At 46.9% G+C, this 16,820-nt stretch overlaps 1 protein-coding gene across 4 annotated transcripts in view; it reads right to left on the bottom strand.

The window, feature by feature from the left end:
• LOC139227784 (tubby-related protein 3-like) overlaps window positions 1–16,820 on the bottom strand; it is a 191,424-nt gene that overhangs the window by 17,414 nt on the left and 157,190 nt on the right. For all 4 annotated transcript variants that reach the window (XM_070858823.1, XM_070858824.1, XM_070858826.1 and 1 more), the window contains 3 exons: window positions 7,313–7,398; window positions 4,366–4,548; window positions 1,675–1,787 (listed from right to left, as the gene is read on the bottom strand). In XM_070858823.1, the coding sequence (XP_070714924.1) occupies window positions 1,675–1,787; window positions 4,366–4,548; window positions 7,313–7,398 (382 nt within the window). The remainder of the gene's footprint in view (window positions 1–1,674; window positions 1,788–4,365; window positions 4,549–7,312; window positions 7,399–16,820) is intronic.

Genomic DNA, 16,820 nt, shown 5'->3' with positions numbered 1-16,820 from the left:
CAATGCATCCACTATCTCTATAGCCACCTCTTTCAAAACCCTAGGATGTAAGCCATCAGATCCAGGGAGTTATCAGCTTTCAGTCCCATTAATTTCTTCGGTACTATTCTTTTTACTAATACTAACTTCTTTCAGTTCCTCATTCTCGCTAGACCCTAGGTACATCATTTTTTCCAGGAGGTTTTTTGTGTCTTCTTCCATGAAGACAGACACACAGTGTTGTTTAATTTCTCTGCCATTTCCTTATTCTCCATTATAATTTCTCCTGTCTCAGCCTGTAGGGGACTCACATTTACTTTTGCTAATCTTTTCCTTTTTACATACCTATAGAAGCTTTTACCGTCTATTTTTATGTATCTCACTAGTTTACTCTCATATCCTATTTTTCCATTCTTTATCAATTTCTTGGTCCTCCTTTGTTGAATTGTAAAATCCTCCCAATCCTCAGGCTTACTGCTCTTTTTGACAACATTATAAGCCTCTTCCTTTGATCTAATACTATCTTTAACTTCTCTTAGCCATTGTTGGACCACTTTTTCCTGTGTGACTTTTGTGCCTTAAAGGAATGTGTGTTTATTGTAAATTATGTATTTAAATGCTAGCCATTGCTTATCTACCATCATATATTTTAATGTAGTTTCCAAATCTACCTTAGCCAACTCTACCATCATACCTACATAGTTTAGATTTTGTTTAGATTTAAGACCCTAGTTTCAGACTTAACTAAATCCCTTTCAAACTTAATGTAAAATTTTATCATATTATGGTCACTCTTCCCCAAGGGCCCCTTTACTACAAGGTTATTAATTAACTCTTTCTCATTGCAGAATACTATGGAGCCGATTTTCATCAAGGCCTCCGCCGCCCAAGTGCCTCCCAAAGTGCTGCCGAGGTACCGGACGGTACTTTGAGTGGGATATTCATCGCCGCGGTCCCTCGAAGGTCGGCGGGCGGCAAATGGACGATGTACGCCGCCAATCTGGGCGGCAGCGGGCAGGAGGTCTCATTCTCGCCGGCAGAGGCGCTTGCCGCCCAAGTGCTGCCGAGGATGGAGTCGGGCCCACGGAGGGTCGAAGAGCTGGAAAAAAAAATCATCAGTAAAAAATACAACTATCGGACCTTCAGGGGACCCCATCCAGGTGAGTCGCTGTGGAAAAAAATATATGAAATGTTCACTTACTTTTTTGTCAGGTTCTTCATACTTACCGTCGGGGACAGACCAGCCTCCAGCCAGCGGTCCAACCCCATTCTGGCGACGACTCCCGCCCGCAGGAATCTGGAAGCTCGGCGGGCGGGATGTCAGTTGCGCCACTCGGCCGGCCACTGACGTCAGCGGGCGATTCCCGGCGGCTCTCCCCGCCCTGCCCGCTCCAGCCCACCCCGAAAGTGGCACTGGGCAGATCTTTCAGAGGAATGTTGGTGGCAGTGGGCGGCAGCAGTGGTGAGTTGCCTGTTCCCGAGTTGGTTCCTCAACATCCTGATCTAGAAAACTATCTTGTATACATTCCATGAATTCGTCCTTCACACTATTACTGCAAATTTAGTTTGCCCAGTCTCTATTTAGATTAAAGGCCCCCACGATTATTGTTGCATGCACCTGTACTTTCCTGGTTTATACCGTACTCTACGTTACCACTACTACAGAAGGGATGGGCAAACGGTAAGAGGCACAACCTGAGCTTTCCAATGAAGTTCTCTCCTCCTCGGGACAGGTCCGTCGGATCGATTGAAATGAGGTAATTGGACGTCTTGCTCTTCTTCCGCTTCCTCCCAGCGAGCAGGAAAACCTGTGAGGAAGGAGGGATTTAGTTAGACGCACAGTTACTACCCAGATTAGCCAATGATGTAATGTGCGAATCTAAATTCCAATCGGTTCAACCTCGACTGTTCATTAATGTGACTTTCAGCACTGAGTAACCTCTGGTTCAAGTGGACCAGTGTAATGCGAGCGTTACTGTGTCGTGCCGTGAGCCACTGTGCAGCCTGGGATGTCAGTCATTCTATAACATGTGACGGTGTTTGTGGCCAGCTTGCCAACTCTGCTGATCGAACTAATGACCCAAATGTTCAGATCCCTACATTTACTGACCCTCCCACCTCCCTCCCTCACTGGTGACTTGCTGCATCATTTTCAGATAGGCTACGGGAAGGAGAGCTCAGTGAACGGATGCAACGTTCCATTACTTTCTTTCTGGAGAGACAAGAACAGTATCAAATCCTCCCCGCAGAAGCATATCTGTGTCACATTAATACTGATGGATGTTGAGAAGTCCACTGTTGTCCTTAAATGGGGCATATCTTCTGCTAAGTCAACCACAGTTCCCAACTGTTCTCATGGGAAATGTTGCGATATTTACTAGTATCCCTCTGCTACCCTTTGTTAGTGCTAGCTAACGATAGCCTGGAATGTATCGTGGAGCTTTGGGCTCTGTGTGCAGCTCTGCGCTGAGGCTGTGTGGAACTGTGCGTTGGCCTCGGTGTGGAGCTCTGCGCTGAGGCTGTGTGTGGCACTGCACTGTGGAGCTCTGTGCTGAGGCTCTGTGTGGAGCTCTGTGTTGGCCTCAGTGTGGAGCTCTGTGCTGAGGCTGTGTGTTGGGCTCTGTGATGAGGCTCCATGTGGAGCTGTGTGTGGAGCTCTGTGCTGAGGTTTTGCGCTGGGCTCTGCGCTGAGGCTCTGTGTGGAACTCTGTGTTGGCCTCGGTGTGGAGCTCTGCGCTAAGACTGTGTGTTGGGCTCTGCGCTGAGGCTTTGTGTGGAACTCTGTGTTGGCCTCGGTGTGGAGCTCTGTGCTGAGGCTGTGTGTGCAGCTCTACGCTAAGACTGTGGGCTCAATTTTGCCCAACCCCTTTTTTCGGCGCATTTGACTTTGCATGCTGGAAACGGCCCCGGAAAAAAGTCACCCATCCTGGCCACTCTTCTGAGTCCCCGGAGTCCCAGCGTGGCGTGCATTCCGAAGTGGGGGGGCGGAGCAACAGGGCAGCGCCGAAAACAGTAAAACAGTGCTGGCACCTGCGCGAATGCACAGTGGTATCGGCCCGATGTGCGCGCATGTGCAATAGCGGCGAAACTTGGCACTACGTAGCGGCGCCCCCCCGCCCCCCCCCCGTGACATCGTGGCCAGCAGCTCGCATTTCTCCGGTCGCTCTGGACTCCCGGTGCGTGTCTTCCCACCTCTATCCCAGGCTGAATGGCCTCACGCACAGGCCGGCCCGCTTCCTTCTTCCCGGGCCGACTTCAAAGATTAAGGTAGGATTTACTTCATTTTTATTAGTATTTTAATTGTTTGAGCTTTTCCTTGCAATGTTTGGTGCTGGGTTGGCCTCTCCAGTTCCCTTCCCTCCCCTATCCCTGCCGAATGTGCGCTGCTTTTTCTTCACTGCCCGCAAGGTTTTTCAGAGCTGGCCACATACGCTGATCTAAGTGGATCTAGAGTACGTTTTTGCTGGCCAAAGTGGCATAAATGGCCAAAACTGGTGTAAGTGTCTGGGAATGCCCCCTTTTGAAAAAAAAACTGACCTAAAAAAAAATCATACCTAACTGACTTACTCTGGAGCAAATTTTTGGGGAAAAATGGCATTTTTTAACTTCTGCCAGAAAAAACAACTTACTCCAAAAAAATTGATGCAAGTCATTGCCAAAATTGGGCCCATTGTGTTGGGCTCTGTGCTCAGGCTCTGTGCTGAGGCTCCGTGTGGAGCTCTGCACTGAGGCCGGTGCTGATGGTAATGGTTGCTCCATCTGTAATTGAATCTTTTAAAGTTTTTCTTTTGTAGAATATTGATGCACTAGGCAGTCACAGTTAGAGTGGAAAACAATGTTACAGCTAGTTAAAAATGTTGTCCGACTGTAAAATGTAACTGGGTCTCTGTCAGTCACGGAATAACCTAGCTCTTCCACTGTTCCCTGCCCAGCATCTTCTGCTTGCTTTTTAAAGAACTTCTTAATCAGCCAAAGCAAAGTTTACACTGTGAAAACCAGAGGCCAAACACCAGTAAGGATGGGGACAGCTCAGTCAGAGATATTCATGAGATAAAATCTGATAAAAGGCCACAAAAAATTCCTAACCAAACTAGAATTGCCAATCCATCTCAACCCTCGGCACCTGAAGGAAGGCCCGCAGATTCCGCCGGTGTATTTTGCTACACATCGCCGAGAGCATGCAGAAACCAAGCGCAAACAACGGAAAGAGCGGGCGGCAAACCAGTCCCATCCACCCCTTCCCCCAACGACTGTCTGTCCCACCTGTGACAGGGACTGTGATTCTCATATTGGACTATTCAGCCACCTAAGGACTCATTTTTAGAGTGGAAGCAAGTCTTCCTCGATTCCGAGGGACTGCCTATGATGATGATTTTGCTACTCTACCTTTTTACTCTCGTCTGTGTCCAGGTGTAGGTAGTACGTGGGGTACAGGCCTCGGTCCATGCCTTTCTTGTCTCTCGTGACTCTGCACTTGATGGTCACGCCCTGCGCTGCAGGCCTCAACACAAACTTCTCCAGGTCGTCGACCTCCACGATGGGAGACTCTGCCCTGGATGTAACGCTATCCTGGAAACAGAAAATGGGTGATGACCCACCCTGACATGATCAGCGCTCCACTGCGGACTCGAGCAGGACATCATCTGCCCTGCTCTAGCAAACATCACCTCTTCCACCCCTCAGTGCAGCCATCGGTTGGTGGATCACTAGATTGTCTGCTCGCTCTCATTTCTGATATATGCGGGAGCGCATACAGCGCAGTTTGTACATAAGCAGGAGGACGTTGAAGATTTTTTAGAACTGGGTGGCCACCTCTTGATATTAAGGGTTAGTCAGGAATGAAGGTGGGAATTTTAACTCCTGGGCGGGAAACCAGCCTAGCGAGCGGCAGGCCTGTGCGGAAGTGGCAATGGGAGGCCCAGCCCATTTTGATGCCCAGTTCCCATTGACAAGCCATGGCTGACTTTCCAACCAGGAAGTCAGCGGGAAGCAGCATCAAATTTGGCAGCTCGGAGGCTTTTCGCCAGGCCCAAGGTAAGAGTGGGGTCAGGGGCTCCAGGCTGGTCAATGGTTGGGGGTGTGGGGGCGTCCGGCCAAGGAAAGCCCAACTTGCCTTGTGGGGCTGAGAGGGACACACCTACACCTCGCGTGGCCCCACAAGAGAAAGGATTAAATATACCTTCGGTGGTTTTGGCCAGGTACTTGCTGTCAGAGTGGCCACACTGCTGACCCCCTGGTCACAGTGGTGTCAGGGTCCCATTGATGTAATAGGCCCCCAATTCGTGTTAATGCATGAAGGCTCCTGCCTGACTCAGACTGGCTCCTCAGACCCTGAAAAATCAGGGATTCTGAAAGCACAGTGGATCGTGGACGGGAAGGGTAGTGGTCCTGCTCCATTGTAACTGCGCCTGGATCCCCCTGACCGAGGCCAGCTGAATTTGCCCTTCAAGAAGTCTGTGCCATGGGCACAGTGGGTACAATCCAACTGGTCGTCCCTTGGGTGACCTCAGTCCTCTCACGTTTAAGGCTGAAGAATATCGGATTCTCAAGTCGTGTTACTGAATGGTGGCAGCATTCATTTAGCAGTCAGTGGCACGAATGTAAGGCTGGTGATACAACCCCCACTGCACTCATGGTCATCTCAATGCATGTCCTATCCCGGTGCCTAACCCCTTAGCAGCAACTTGTGATCTCTGATGTACCCACACAAGATAGTCATGTGTCAAAAATATCCCATTTCATAAGAACATAAGAAATAGGAGCAGGAGTAGGCCATTCGGCCCCTTGAGCCTGCTCCGCCATTTAATACGATCATGGCTGATCTGATCATGGACTCAGCTCCATTTCCCTGCCCGCTCCCCATAACCCCTTATTCCCTTATTGTTTAAGAAATTGTCTATTTCTGTCTTAAATTTATTCAATGTCCGAGCTTCCACAGCTCTCTGAGGCAGTGAATTCCACAGATCCACAACCCTCTGAAAGAAGAAATTACTCCTCATCTCAGTTTTAAATGGATGGCCCCTTATTCTAAGATCATGCCGTCTAGTTCTAGTCTCCCCCATCAGTGAAAACATCCTCTCTGCATCCACCTTGTCAAGCCCCCCTCATAATCTTATACGTTTCGATAAGATCACCTCTCATTCTTCTGAACTCCAGCTTCCTGAAGGTTACCCTGACCAATTTGATTTGTCCAATCAATATGGAAGTTAAAATCACCCATGATTATTGCTGTTCCCTTTTTACAAGCCCCCACTTTTTTCCTGGTTTATGCTCCGACCAACAGAGTTGCTACTGTTAGGGGGCCTATAGACTACACCCACCAGTGACTTTTTCCCTTTGTTATTCCTTATATCCACCCAAACTGTTTCAACATCCTAATCATTTGAGCCAATATCGTTTCTCACTATTGCAGTGATTCCATTGTAGTGAGCTACCCACCTCCTTTTCCTTTCTGTCTGTCCTTTCGGATTGTCAAAAATTCCTGAATATTTAATTCCCAGTCCTAGTCACCTTGCAACCACATCTCTGTAATGGCTATCAAATCATACCCATTTGTCTCAATTTGTGCCATCAACTCATCTATTTTGTTACAAATGCTAGGTGCATTTGGACAAAGTGCCTTTAAATTTGTTTTTTTACCCTTTTTTCCTACTTGTTTCCTCTCTCCTTCAAACTCACTTACTTTATTTTTGCTTTCTAATTCCAGCTTTACTCCCCTCCCTACTGAATCCAGTTTCAGGTTCCCAGCCCCCTGCCAAGCTAATTTAAATCCTCCCCAATATCACTAGAAACCCCCCCCCCGCGAGGATATTGGTCCCGGCTCTGTTGAGGTGCAACCCGTCCGGCTTGTACAGGTCCCACTTCCCCCAGAAGCGGTCCCAATGCCTCAGGAAACTAAAGCCCTCCCGCCTGCAACATCTCTCCAGTCAGATATTCATCTGCTCTATCCTCCTATTTCTGTACTCACTCGCTCCTGGCACTGGGAGTAATCCGGAGATCACTACCTTTTGAGGTCCTGCTTTTTAATCTCTCTCCTAGCCTTCCTTCCTTTAATCCTTGGCAGACCCCCAGTTCTCGACTATGGCCATTCACTTCTGCGACCAGTCCAGCCTCACACTGCCACACTTACTCCGTTACCATGTCCATCTCCTTCCAGTTTTTATCTCGCATACACTGGCTGGGTTCCTGACTCTGGCATCAGTCCCACTCTCCAATTACTGTCAATGGGGGCCCTGTTGCCTTCCAGAGTATCGGAAGTTAATCAAACCACGGGTGGTTCAACGGGATCAAGAACTACTTCACAGTGTCTGGATTATACTAAAAATAAACTTACATTTTTTGATTTTTTCTTTGAAGCTTTCCCCTTTCTATTGCTGTTCTTTTGTGCGATTGTGTTTTCTTCATCCTCATCATCGGATCCTGTCAGATCAGAGACATATGGTTACTCACAGCCAGAGAGATTATCTCAACCTGGTGCGTGTGATGGGCGCAGGAATCACCATATCTCATCGGAACAAGAGTAGGCCATTGAGCCCCTCAAGCCTGTTCCACCACACACTGAGATCATGGCTGATTTGTGACCTAATTCCATCCCTTAATACCTTTGGTTAACAAAAATATATCAATCTCAGATTTAAAATTAACAAGTGACCTGGCATCAACAGCTTTGTGGGGAAAGAGTTTCAAACTTCTACCATACTTTGCCTGTAGAAGTGTTTCTTAACTTCACTCTGGAAAGGCCTGGTTCTAATTTTTAGACTATGCCCCCTATTCCTAGACTCCCCAACCAGTGGAAATAATTTATCTCTGTCTACCTTATCAGTTTCCATTAATAGCTTAACAACTTCGATCAAATCACCCCTTGGTAGGAAAAAATTAAAGACAAAGTATTATTTAAATGATGATGGCTTGGGAAATGTCGATGTACAAAGGGACCTGGGTGTCCTTGTACACCAGTCATTGAAAGCAAACATGTAGGTGCAGCAAGCAGTTAGGAAGGCAAATGGTATGTTGCAAGAGGATTTGAGTACAGGAGCAAGGATGCCTTACTACAGTTATACAGGGCCTTGGTGAGACCACACCTGGAGTATTGTGTGCAGTTTTGGTCTCCTTATCTAAGAAAGGATATACTTGCCATAGAGAGAGTGCAGCGAAGGTTCACCAGACTGACTCCTGGGATGGCAGGACTGTCGTATGAGGAGAGATTAGGTTGACTAGACCTGTATTCACTAGAGTTTAGAAGAATGAGAGGGGACCTCATTAAAACGTATAAAATTCTGACGTGGTTGGATAGACTGGATGTGGGGAGGATGTTTCCCCTGGTTGGGAAGTCTAGAACAAGGGATCACAGTCTCAGGATACGGGGTAGGAAATTTAGGACTGAGACGAGGAGAAATTTTTTCACTCAGAAGGTGGTGAACCTGTGGAATTCTCTACCGCAGAAGGCTATGGAGGCCAAGTCACTGAATATATTTAAGAAGGAGATAGATAGATTTCTAGATACAAAATACATCAAGGGGTATGGGGAAAAGCGGGAATATGGTCATGATCATATTGAATGGCGGTGCAGACTCGAAAGGCCGAATAGCCTACTACTGCCCCTATTTTCTATGTTTCTATTAACCTAAATTCCAGGGAATATAGCACTAGTTTGTGTAATCTCTCCTCGTAATTTAATCTTTGGAGTCCAGGTATTCTGGTCAACCTACGCTGCACTCCCTCCAAGGCCAATATATCCTTCCTAGTGCTTCAGGTGTGGTGCCCAGACCTGCTCACAGTGCTCCAGGTGTGGTGCCCAGACAAGAACAAAGCCACAATCTGGCCCAGCCCATAGAATCATAGAATCATAGAAAATTACAACACAGAAGGAGGCCACTTGGCCCATCGTGTCTGTGCCAGTCGAAAGAGAGTTACCCAGCCTAATCTCGCCTTCCAGCACTAGGTCTGTAGCCCTGTAGGTTACAGCTCTTCAAGTGCACATCCAAGTACCATTTAAATGTGATGGGGGTTTCTGTCTCTACCACCCTTTCAGGCAGTGAGTTCCAGACCCCCACCACCCTCTGGATGAAGAAATATTTCCTCATCTCCCCTCTAATCCTTCCACCAACTACTTTAATCTATGCTCCCTGGTTATTGACTCCTCTGCTAAGGGAAATAGGTCCTTCCTCTACACTCTATCTTGGCCCCTCATAATTTTATACACCTCAATTAAATCCTCCCTCAGCCTCCTCTGTTCCAAGGAAAACAACCCCAGTCTTTCCAATCTTTCCTCATAGCTAAAGTTTTCCAGTCCTGGCAACATCCTTGTAAATCTCCTTGGCACCCTTTCTAGTGCAATCACATCTTTCCTGTAATGTGGTGACCAGAACTGCATGTAGTACTCAAGCTGTGGCCTAACTAGTGTTTTATACAGTTTGAGCATAACTTCCCTGCTCGTATTCCATGCCTCAGCTAATAAAGGAAAGCATGCTTTTTTAACTACCTTATCGACCTGTCCTGCTACCTTTAAGGATCTGTGGACATATACTCCAAGATCCCTCTGTTCCTCCACATCTCTCAGTATCCTCCCATGTATTGTGTATTCCCTTGCCTTGTTGCCCCTCTCCAAATGCATTACCTCACACTTTACTAGAGTGAATTCCATTTGCCACTTTTCTGCCCAACTGACCAATTCATCGATATCTTCCTGCAGTCTGGAGCTTTTCTCCTCACTGTCAACCACACGGCCAATTTTTGTATCATCTGCAAATTTCTTTATCATGCCCCCTACATTTAAGTCTAAATCATTAATACAGTATATACTACAAAAAGTAAGGGACCGAGTACTGAGCCCTGTGGAACCCCACTGGAAGCAGCCTTCCAGTCACAAAAACTCCTCTCAACCATTACCCTTTGTTTCCTGTCACGGAGCCAATTTTGGATCCAATTTACCACTCTCCCTTGGATCCCATGGGCTTTTTCCCATCAATGCAGGCAGGACAATTGAGTACATTAGACAATAGAAACATAGAAACATAGAAAATAGGTGCAGGAGTAGGCCATTCGGCCCTTCTAGCCTGCACCGCCATTCAATGAGTTCATGGCTGAACATTCAACTTCAGTACCCCATTCCTGCTTTCTCGCCATACCCCTTGATCCCCCTAGCAGTAAGGACCTCATCTAACTCCTTTTTGAATATATTTAGTGAATTGGCCTCAACAACTTTCTGTGGTAGAGAATTCCACAGGTTCACCACTCTCTGGGTGAAGAAGTTCCTCCGCATCTCGGTCCTAAATGGCTTACCCCTTATCCTTAGACTGTGACCCCTGGTTCTGGACTTCCCCAACATTGGGAACATTCTTCCTGCATCTAACCTGTCTAACCCCGTCAGAATTTTATATGTTTCTATGAGGTCCCCTCTCATTCTTCTGAACTCCAGTGAATACAAGCCCAGTTGATCCAGTCTTTCTTGATAGGTCAGTCCCGCCATCCCGGGAATCAGTCTGGTGAACCTTCGCTGCACTCCCTCAATAGCAAGAATGTCCTTCCTCAGGTTAGGAGACCAAAACTGTACACAATACTCCAGGTGTGGCCTCACCAATGCCCTGTACAACTGTAGCAACACCTCCCTGCCCCTGTACTCAAATCCCCTTGCTATGAAGGCCAACATGCCATTTGCTTTCTTAACCGCCTGCTGCACCTGCATGCCAACCTTCAATGACTGATGTACCATGACACCCAGGTCTCTTTGCACCTCCCCTTTTCCTAATCTGTCACCATTCAGATAATAGTCTGTCTCTCTGTTTTTACCACCAAAGTGGATAACCTCACATTTATCCACATTATACTTCATCTGCCATGCATTTGCCCACTCACCTAACCTATCCAAGTCGCTCTGCAGCCTCACAGCATCCTCCTCGCAGCTCACACTGCCACCCAACTTAGTGTCATCCGCAAATTTGGAGATACTACATTTAATCCCCTCATCTAAATCATTAATGTACAGTGTAAACAGCTGGGGCCCCAGCACAGAACCTTGCGGTACCCCACTAGTCACTGCCTGCCATTCTGAAAAGTACCCATTTACTCCTACTCTTTGCTTCCTGTCTGACAACCAGTTCTCAATCCATGTCAGCACACTACCCCCAATCCCATGTGCTCTAACTTTGCACATCAATCTCTTGTGTGGGACCTTGTCGAACGCCTTCTGAAAGTCCAAATATACCACATCAACTGGTTCTCCCTTATCCACTCTACTGGAAACATCCTCAAAAAATTCCAGAAGATTTGTCAAGCATGATTTCCCTTTCACAAATCCATGCTGACTTGGACCTATCATGTCACCTCTTTCCAAATGCACTGCTATGACATCCTTAATAATTGATTCCATCATTTTACCCACTACCGATGTCAGGCTGACCGGTCTATAATTCCCTGTTTTCTCTCTCCCTCCTTTTTTAAAAAGTGGGGTTACATTGGCTACCCTCCACTCCATAGGAACTGATCCAGAGTCAATGGAATGTTGGAAAATGACTGTCAACGCATCCACTATTTCCAAGGCCACCTCCTTAAGTACTCTGGGATGCAGTCCATCAGGCCCTGGGGATTTATCGGCCTTCAATCCCATCAATTTCCCCAACACAATTTCCCGGCTAATAAGGATTTCCCTCAGTTCCTCCTCCTTACTAGACCCCCCCGACCCCTTTTATAACCGGAAGGTTGTTCGTGTCCTCCTTCGTGAATACCGAACCAAAGTACTTGTTCAATTGGTCCGCCATTTCTTTGTTCCCCGTTATGACTTCCCCTGATTCTGACTGCAGGGGACCTACGTTTGTCTTTACTAACCTTTTTCTCTTTACATATCTATAGAAACTTTTGCAATCCGTCTTAATGTTCCCTGCAAGCTTCTTCTCATACTCCATTTTCCCTGCCCTAATCAAACCCTTTGTCCTCCTCTGCTGATTATATCACTGTGCAGTCTGCTGGCTTACTTCACCTGAAGGTCTTGCTTGGGTTTAGTAATGACTATTAATGAGCTATAATTATGTAATTAACTCCCTCCTGAGGGAAATCCTTATTAGTCAGGAAATTGTGTTAGGGAAATTGATGGGATTGAAGGCCGATAAATCCCGAGGGCCTGATAGTCTGCATCCCAGAGTACTTAAGAAAGTGGCCCTAGAAATAGTGGTCATTTTCCAACATTCCATGGACTCTGGTTCAGTTCCTATTGATTGGAGGGTAGCTAATGTAACCCCACTTTTTAAAAAAGGTGGGAGAGAGAAAACAGGGAATTATAGACCGGTTAGCCTGACATCAGTCATGGGGAAAATGCTGGAATCAATTATTAATGATGTAATAACAGCACATTTGGAAAGCAGTGACATGATCGGTCCAAGTCAGCATGGATTTATGAAAGGGAAAACATGCTTCGCAAATCTTCTAGAATTTTTTGAGGATGTAACTCGTAGAGTGGATAAGGGAGAACCAGTGGATGTGGTGTATTTGGACTTTCAAAAGACTTTTGACAAGGTCCTACACAAGAGATTAGTGTGCAAAATTAAGGCACATGGTATTGGGGGTAATGTATTGATGTGGATGGAGAACTGATTTGCAGACAGAAAGCAAAAAGTGGGAATAAATGGGTCCTTTTCAGAACGGCAGGCAGTGTCTCGTGGGGTATCACAAGGTTCAGTGCTGGGACCCCAGCTATTTACAATATATATTAATGATTTAGACGAAGGAATTGAATGTAATATCTCCAAGTTTGCAGATGACACTAAGATGGGTGGTAGTGTGAGTTGTGAGGAGGATGCTAAGAGGCTGCAGGGTGACTTGGACAGGTTAGGTGAGTGGGCAAATGCATGGCAGATGCAGTATAATGTGGATAAATGTGAGGTTATCCACTTTGGTGGCAAAAACAGGAAGGCAGATTATTATCAAAATGGTGACAGATTAGTAAAAGGGGAGATGCAACGAGACCTGGGTGTCATGGTACATCAGTCACTGAAAGTAGGCATGCAGGTAAAGCAGGCATTAAAGAAAGCAAATGGCATGTTGGCCTTCATAGCGAGAGGATTTGAGTATAGGAGCAGGGAGGTCTTACTGCAGTTGTACAGAGCCTTGGTGAGACCACGCCTTGAGTATTGTGTGCAGTTTTGGTTTCCTAATCTGAGGAAGGACATTCTTGCTATTGAGGGAGTGCAGCGAAGGTTCACCAGACTGATTCCTGGGATGGCAGGACTGACATATGAGGAAAGACTGGATCAACTAGGCTTATATTCACTGGAATTTAGAAGAATGAGAAGGGATCTCATGGAAGCATTTAAAATTCTGACGGGATTGGACAGGTTAGATGCAGGAAGAATGTCCCCGATGTTGGGGAAGTCCAGAACCAGTGGTCACAGTCTAAGGATAAGGGGTAAGCCATCTAGGACCGAGATGAGGAAAAACTTTTTCACCCAGAGAATTGTGAACCTGTGGAATTCTCTGCCACAGAAAGTTGTTGAGTCCAGTTCATTGGATATATTCAAAAGGGAGTTAGATGTGGCCCTTATGGCTAAAAGGATCAGGGGTATGGAGAGAAGGCAGGAGTGAGGTACTGAAGTTGCATGATCAGCCATGATCATATTGAATGGTGGTGCAGGCTCGAAGGGCCGAATGGCCTACTCCTGCACCTATTTTCTATGTTTCTATGTTCCTGTTTCCATATTCACTTTGAATCTGGGATATCCTTTGAGTCAGAAACATCGGGCAATGTGATAGGTCATTAAATGTTTGCCAACCTTTCTTTACCCCTTGGTAGAGGAGTTCTCAGATAGCACTGTATGTGTTCTGCAGAAAATGGCCAGCGTTTTAAAAGCTAGATGCAACTTCATATTGATTTATTTTTTACTCTATTGTCCCACCATAGACTCTGCTGTTGATATTCTTTCTGCTGCCATTAGGGGGTGTGCTGCACAGACCATCGCTTGTGGGTGCCCTCATTGCTGTGCCCTGCCCTGCCCTGCCAACAGGCAATGCCTCTCCAGAGTATGTCCGACCCTGAATTCTTCCCTGTCTCCCAGGATGGCGCGCAGTCCTACCACACATTGAAGGGTTGAAATTACACTTTAAAGGTGGGGTTTACACCTTGGTGCAAGTATGCAGACAACCTGCTATTGAAGTAAGTAATGCGGTAAGTAATTAATTGCCCTCCCCCTGCCCCCCTCCCCCCTCCCACCCTGCTATCCAAGTCAACATAACAGCCTGTTATAAGGTGGGAATTCATAAGATGGGTCACAGAGACAAAGGATTTCCAGAGATGTAAAGTTAATGCGAATGTATATATATCAGGAAAGGATGAACATGCTGGGTCTGTTTCCTCTTGAAAAAAGAAGACTGAGTGGAGACCTAATCAAGGTCTTTAAAATGATGAAAGGTTTTGATAGAGTGGATACAGAGAGAATGTTTCCACTTGTGGGGAAGACTAGTGGCCTTCAATCTAAGATAGTCACCAAGAAATCAAGTAGGGAATTCAGAAAAAACTTCTTTACCCAGAGAGTGGTGAGAATGTGGAACTCACTACCACACGGAATGGTTGAAGCAAATAATATTGATGCATTTAAGGGGAGACTGGACAAGCATATGAGGGAGAAGGGTTATGAGGGTTATGTGGATAGAGTTAGATGAGGAAGGACAGGAGGAGGCTCGAGTGGAACATAAACGCTGGCAAGGACTGGTTGGGCCGAATGGCCTGTTTCTGAGCCGTATATCCGATGTAATCCTATGTAATCAATTACTCTGAGATTTTTAACTTTAAAATTCCTATTCTGCTCACTGTTGGTGAATATATTACTGTGACGGTAACAACACCTTTAATGTATAAAGTCCCAAGGTGCTGCACAGAGGGTTCATCATAAAACAATGGGACTTGGAGCCAAAAGATGAGACAATAGAAAGGTTGACCAAAGTCTTCACATTAAGGAGGATCTTACAGGAGTCGAGGGAGGTGCCGAGGTGGAAGGATCCACGGAGGAAATTCCAGAACTTGGGGTCTAAGCAGCTGAAGGCATGGCCACCAATGGTGGAACAATGAGAATGTGGTGTGCACAAGAGGCCAGACAGAGGAATGGAGAGCTCAAGGGATGGGGCGGGTTGTAGCGCTGGTGGGCGGGTGAGGCCATGGAGAGATTTATCTACAAGAATGGGAATTTTATATTTGCAGCATTGGCAGGGGTGGAGCCAGTGGGCACAGGGATGATGGGAGAATGGTACTTGGTGCGAATTAGGATATGGAATGATGGGAGAATGGGACAGAGCGAGTTAGGATACGGAGTGATGGGAGAAAGGGGTGATGGGAGAATGGGACGGAGCGAGTTAGGATACGGGGTGATGGGAGAATGGGACGGAGCGAGTTAGGATACGGGGTGATGGGTGAAGGGGGTGATGGGTGATGGGTGAAGGGGGTGATGGGTGAATGGGGTGATGGGTGAACGGGACCGAGTGAGTTAGGATTCGGGGTGATGGGAGAAGGGGGTGATGGGAGAACGGGACGCAGCGAGTTAGGATACGGGGTGATGGGTGAACAGGACTTGCTGCGAATTAGGATACAGAGTGATGGATGAACGGGATGGTGCGAGTTAGGATATGGGCGGCAGAGTTTTGAATGAGCTCAGGTTTATTTGGGTTGAAGATGGAAGGAGAGCATTGGAATAGTCAAGTCTGGAGGTGACAAAAGCCTGGATGAGGGATTGAGGGGCAGATGGGATGAGGCCGGTGTAGAGGCTGTCGATGTTATAGGATGCAGGTGGTCTTTCTGATAGAGAGCATATGGCCTTGAAAGCTCAGCTCGGGGTCAGATAAGAGGCCGAGGTTGTGAACAGTCTAGTTCAACCGGAGACAATGGCCGGGTTAGGGAAGGAATCGGTTACAGGAGTACAGAGTTTATGGCGGAGCCGAAGGTGATGTCTTTGATCATTCCTATGTTTTACTGCAGGAAACTACAGCTCATCCAGGACAGGCAGTCTGATGACACAGGGGCTGTGCAGGGGTCGAGAGAGTTGGTGGAGCTGTGTTTCGTTAGCGTACAAATGGAAGCTGACCACATGTCTGAGTATGATGTCTCCAAGGGCAGCATGTAGATGAGGAAATTAAAGGGGCCAAGGTTAGATTTAATTTATAAAACAGTATCCAGTGGGACTTCTGGTTATTGATCCAGCAGGATAGATAGGTAGTAACCAGTTGAATTTATATTCTATGTAGCTAATATTCAATCTCTGGTCTCTACTCCTGATTGCCAACAGCTTCTTCAACAACAAACCCGTGACCTGCCCCATATAGGACAGCAGTGGGTGCATCGAAACACCACCATCTCCACGTTCCCCTCCGTTACACAACATTCTGACTTGGACATATACCATCGTGTCTTCATCATCACCGAGACAAAATCCTGGAACTCCCTCTCTAACAGCACTGTGGGAGCACCTTCACCGCACGGACTGCGGCGGTTCAAGAGGGCGGCTCACCACCACCTTCTCCAGGGCAACTAGGGATGGGCAATAAATGCCGGCCTTGCCAGCGATGCCCACATCTCGAGAATTAATAAATAGAAAATATACTGAAGGACATTGGGCACCCACCACTGCATTACCAGCCTCATTGCGTCAGAATAAGTGTGCAGGCACTCTGATCATCTCACAATCTCCAGTACCCGTGGTGTTCATTTATTAAGGCCGTACTGCCTGCTGTTTTTGTCACCCAAAAGTGGGAATGCCAGCTGGCCAGTAAGTAACCTTATGCACCCATCCCTCTGACTTCAACTACAGACTCAACTTAGCTCTGCCATTCGAATCAGGGACCCTGCACTAAACACAGACAAAACAACA

The sequence above is a fragment of the Pristiophorus japonicus genome, chromosome 17 (genome assembly GCF_044704955.1).
Source record: "Pristiophorus japonicus isolate sPriJap1 chromosome 17, sPriJap1.hap1, whole genome shotgun sequence".
Classification (NCBI taxonomy): Eukaryota; Metazoa; Chordata; class Chondrichthyes; family Pristiophoridae; genus Pristiophorus; species Pristiophorus japonicus.
Note: the sequence above shows the minus strand (reverse complement) of the source record. Positions and strands in the feature narration are given on the sequence as shown.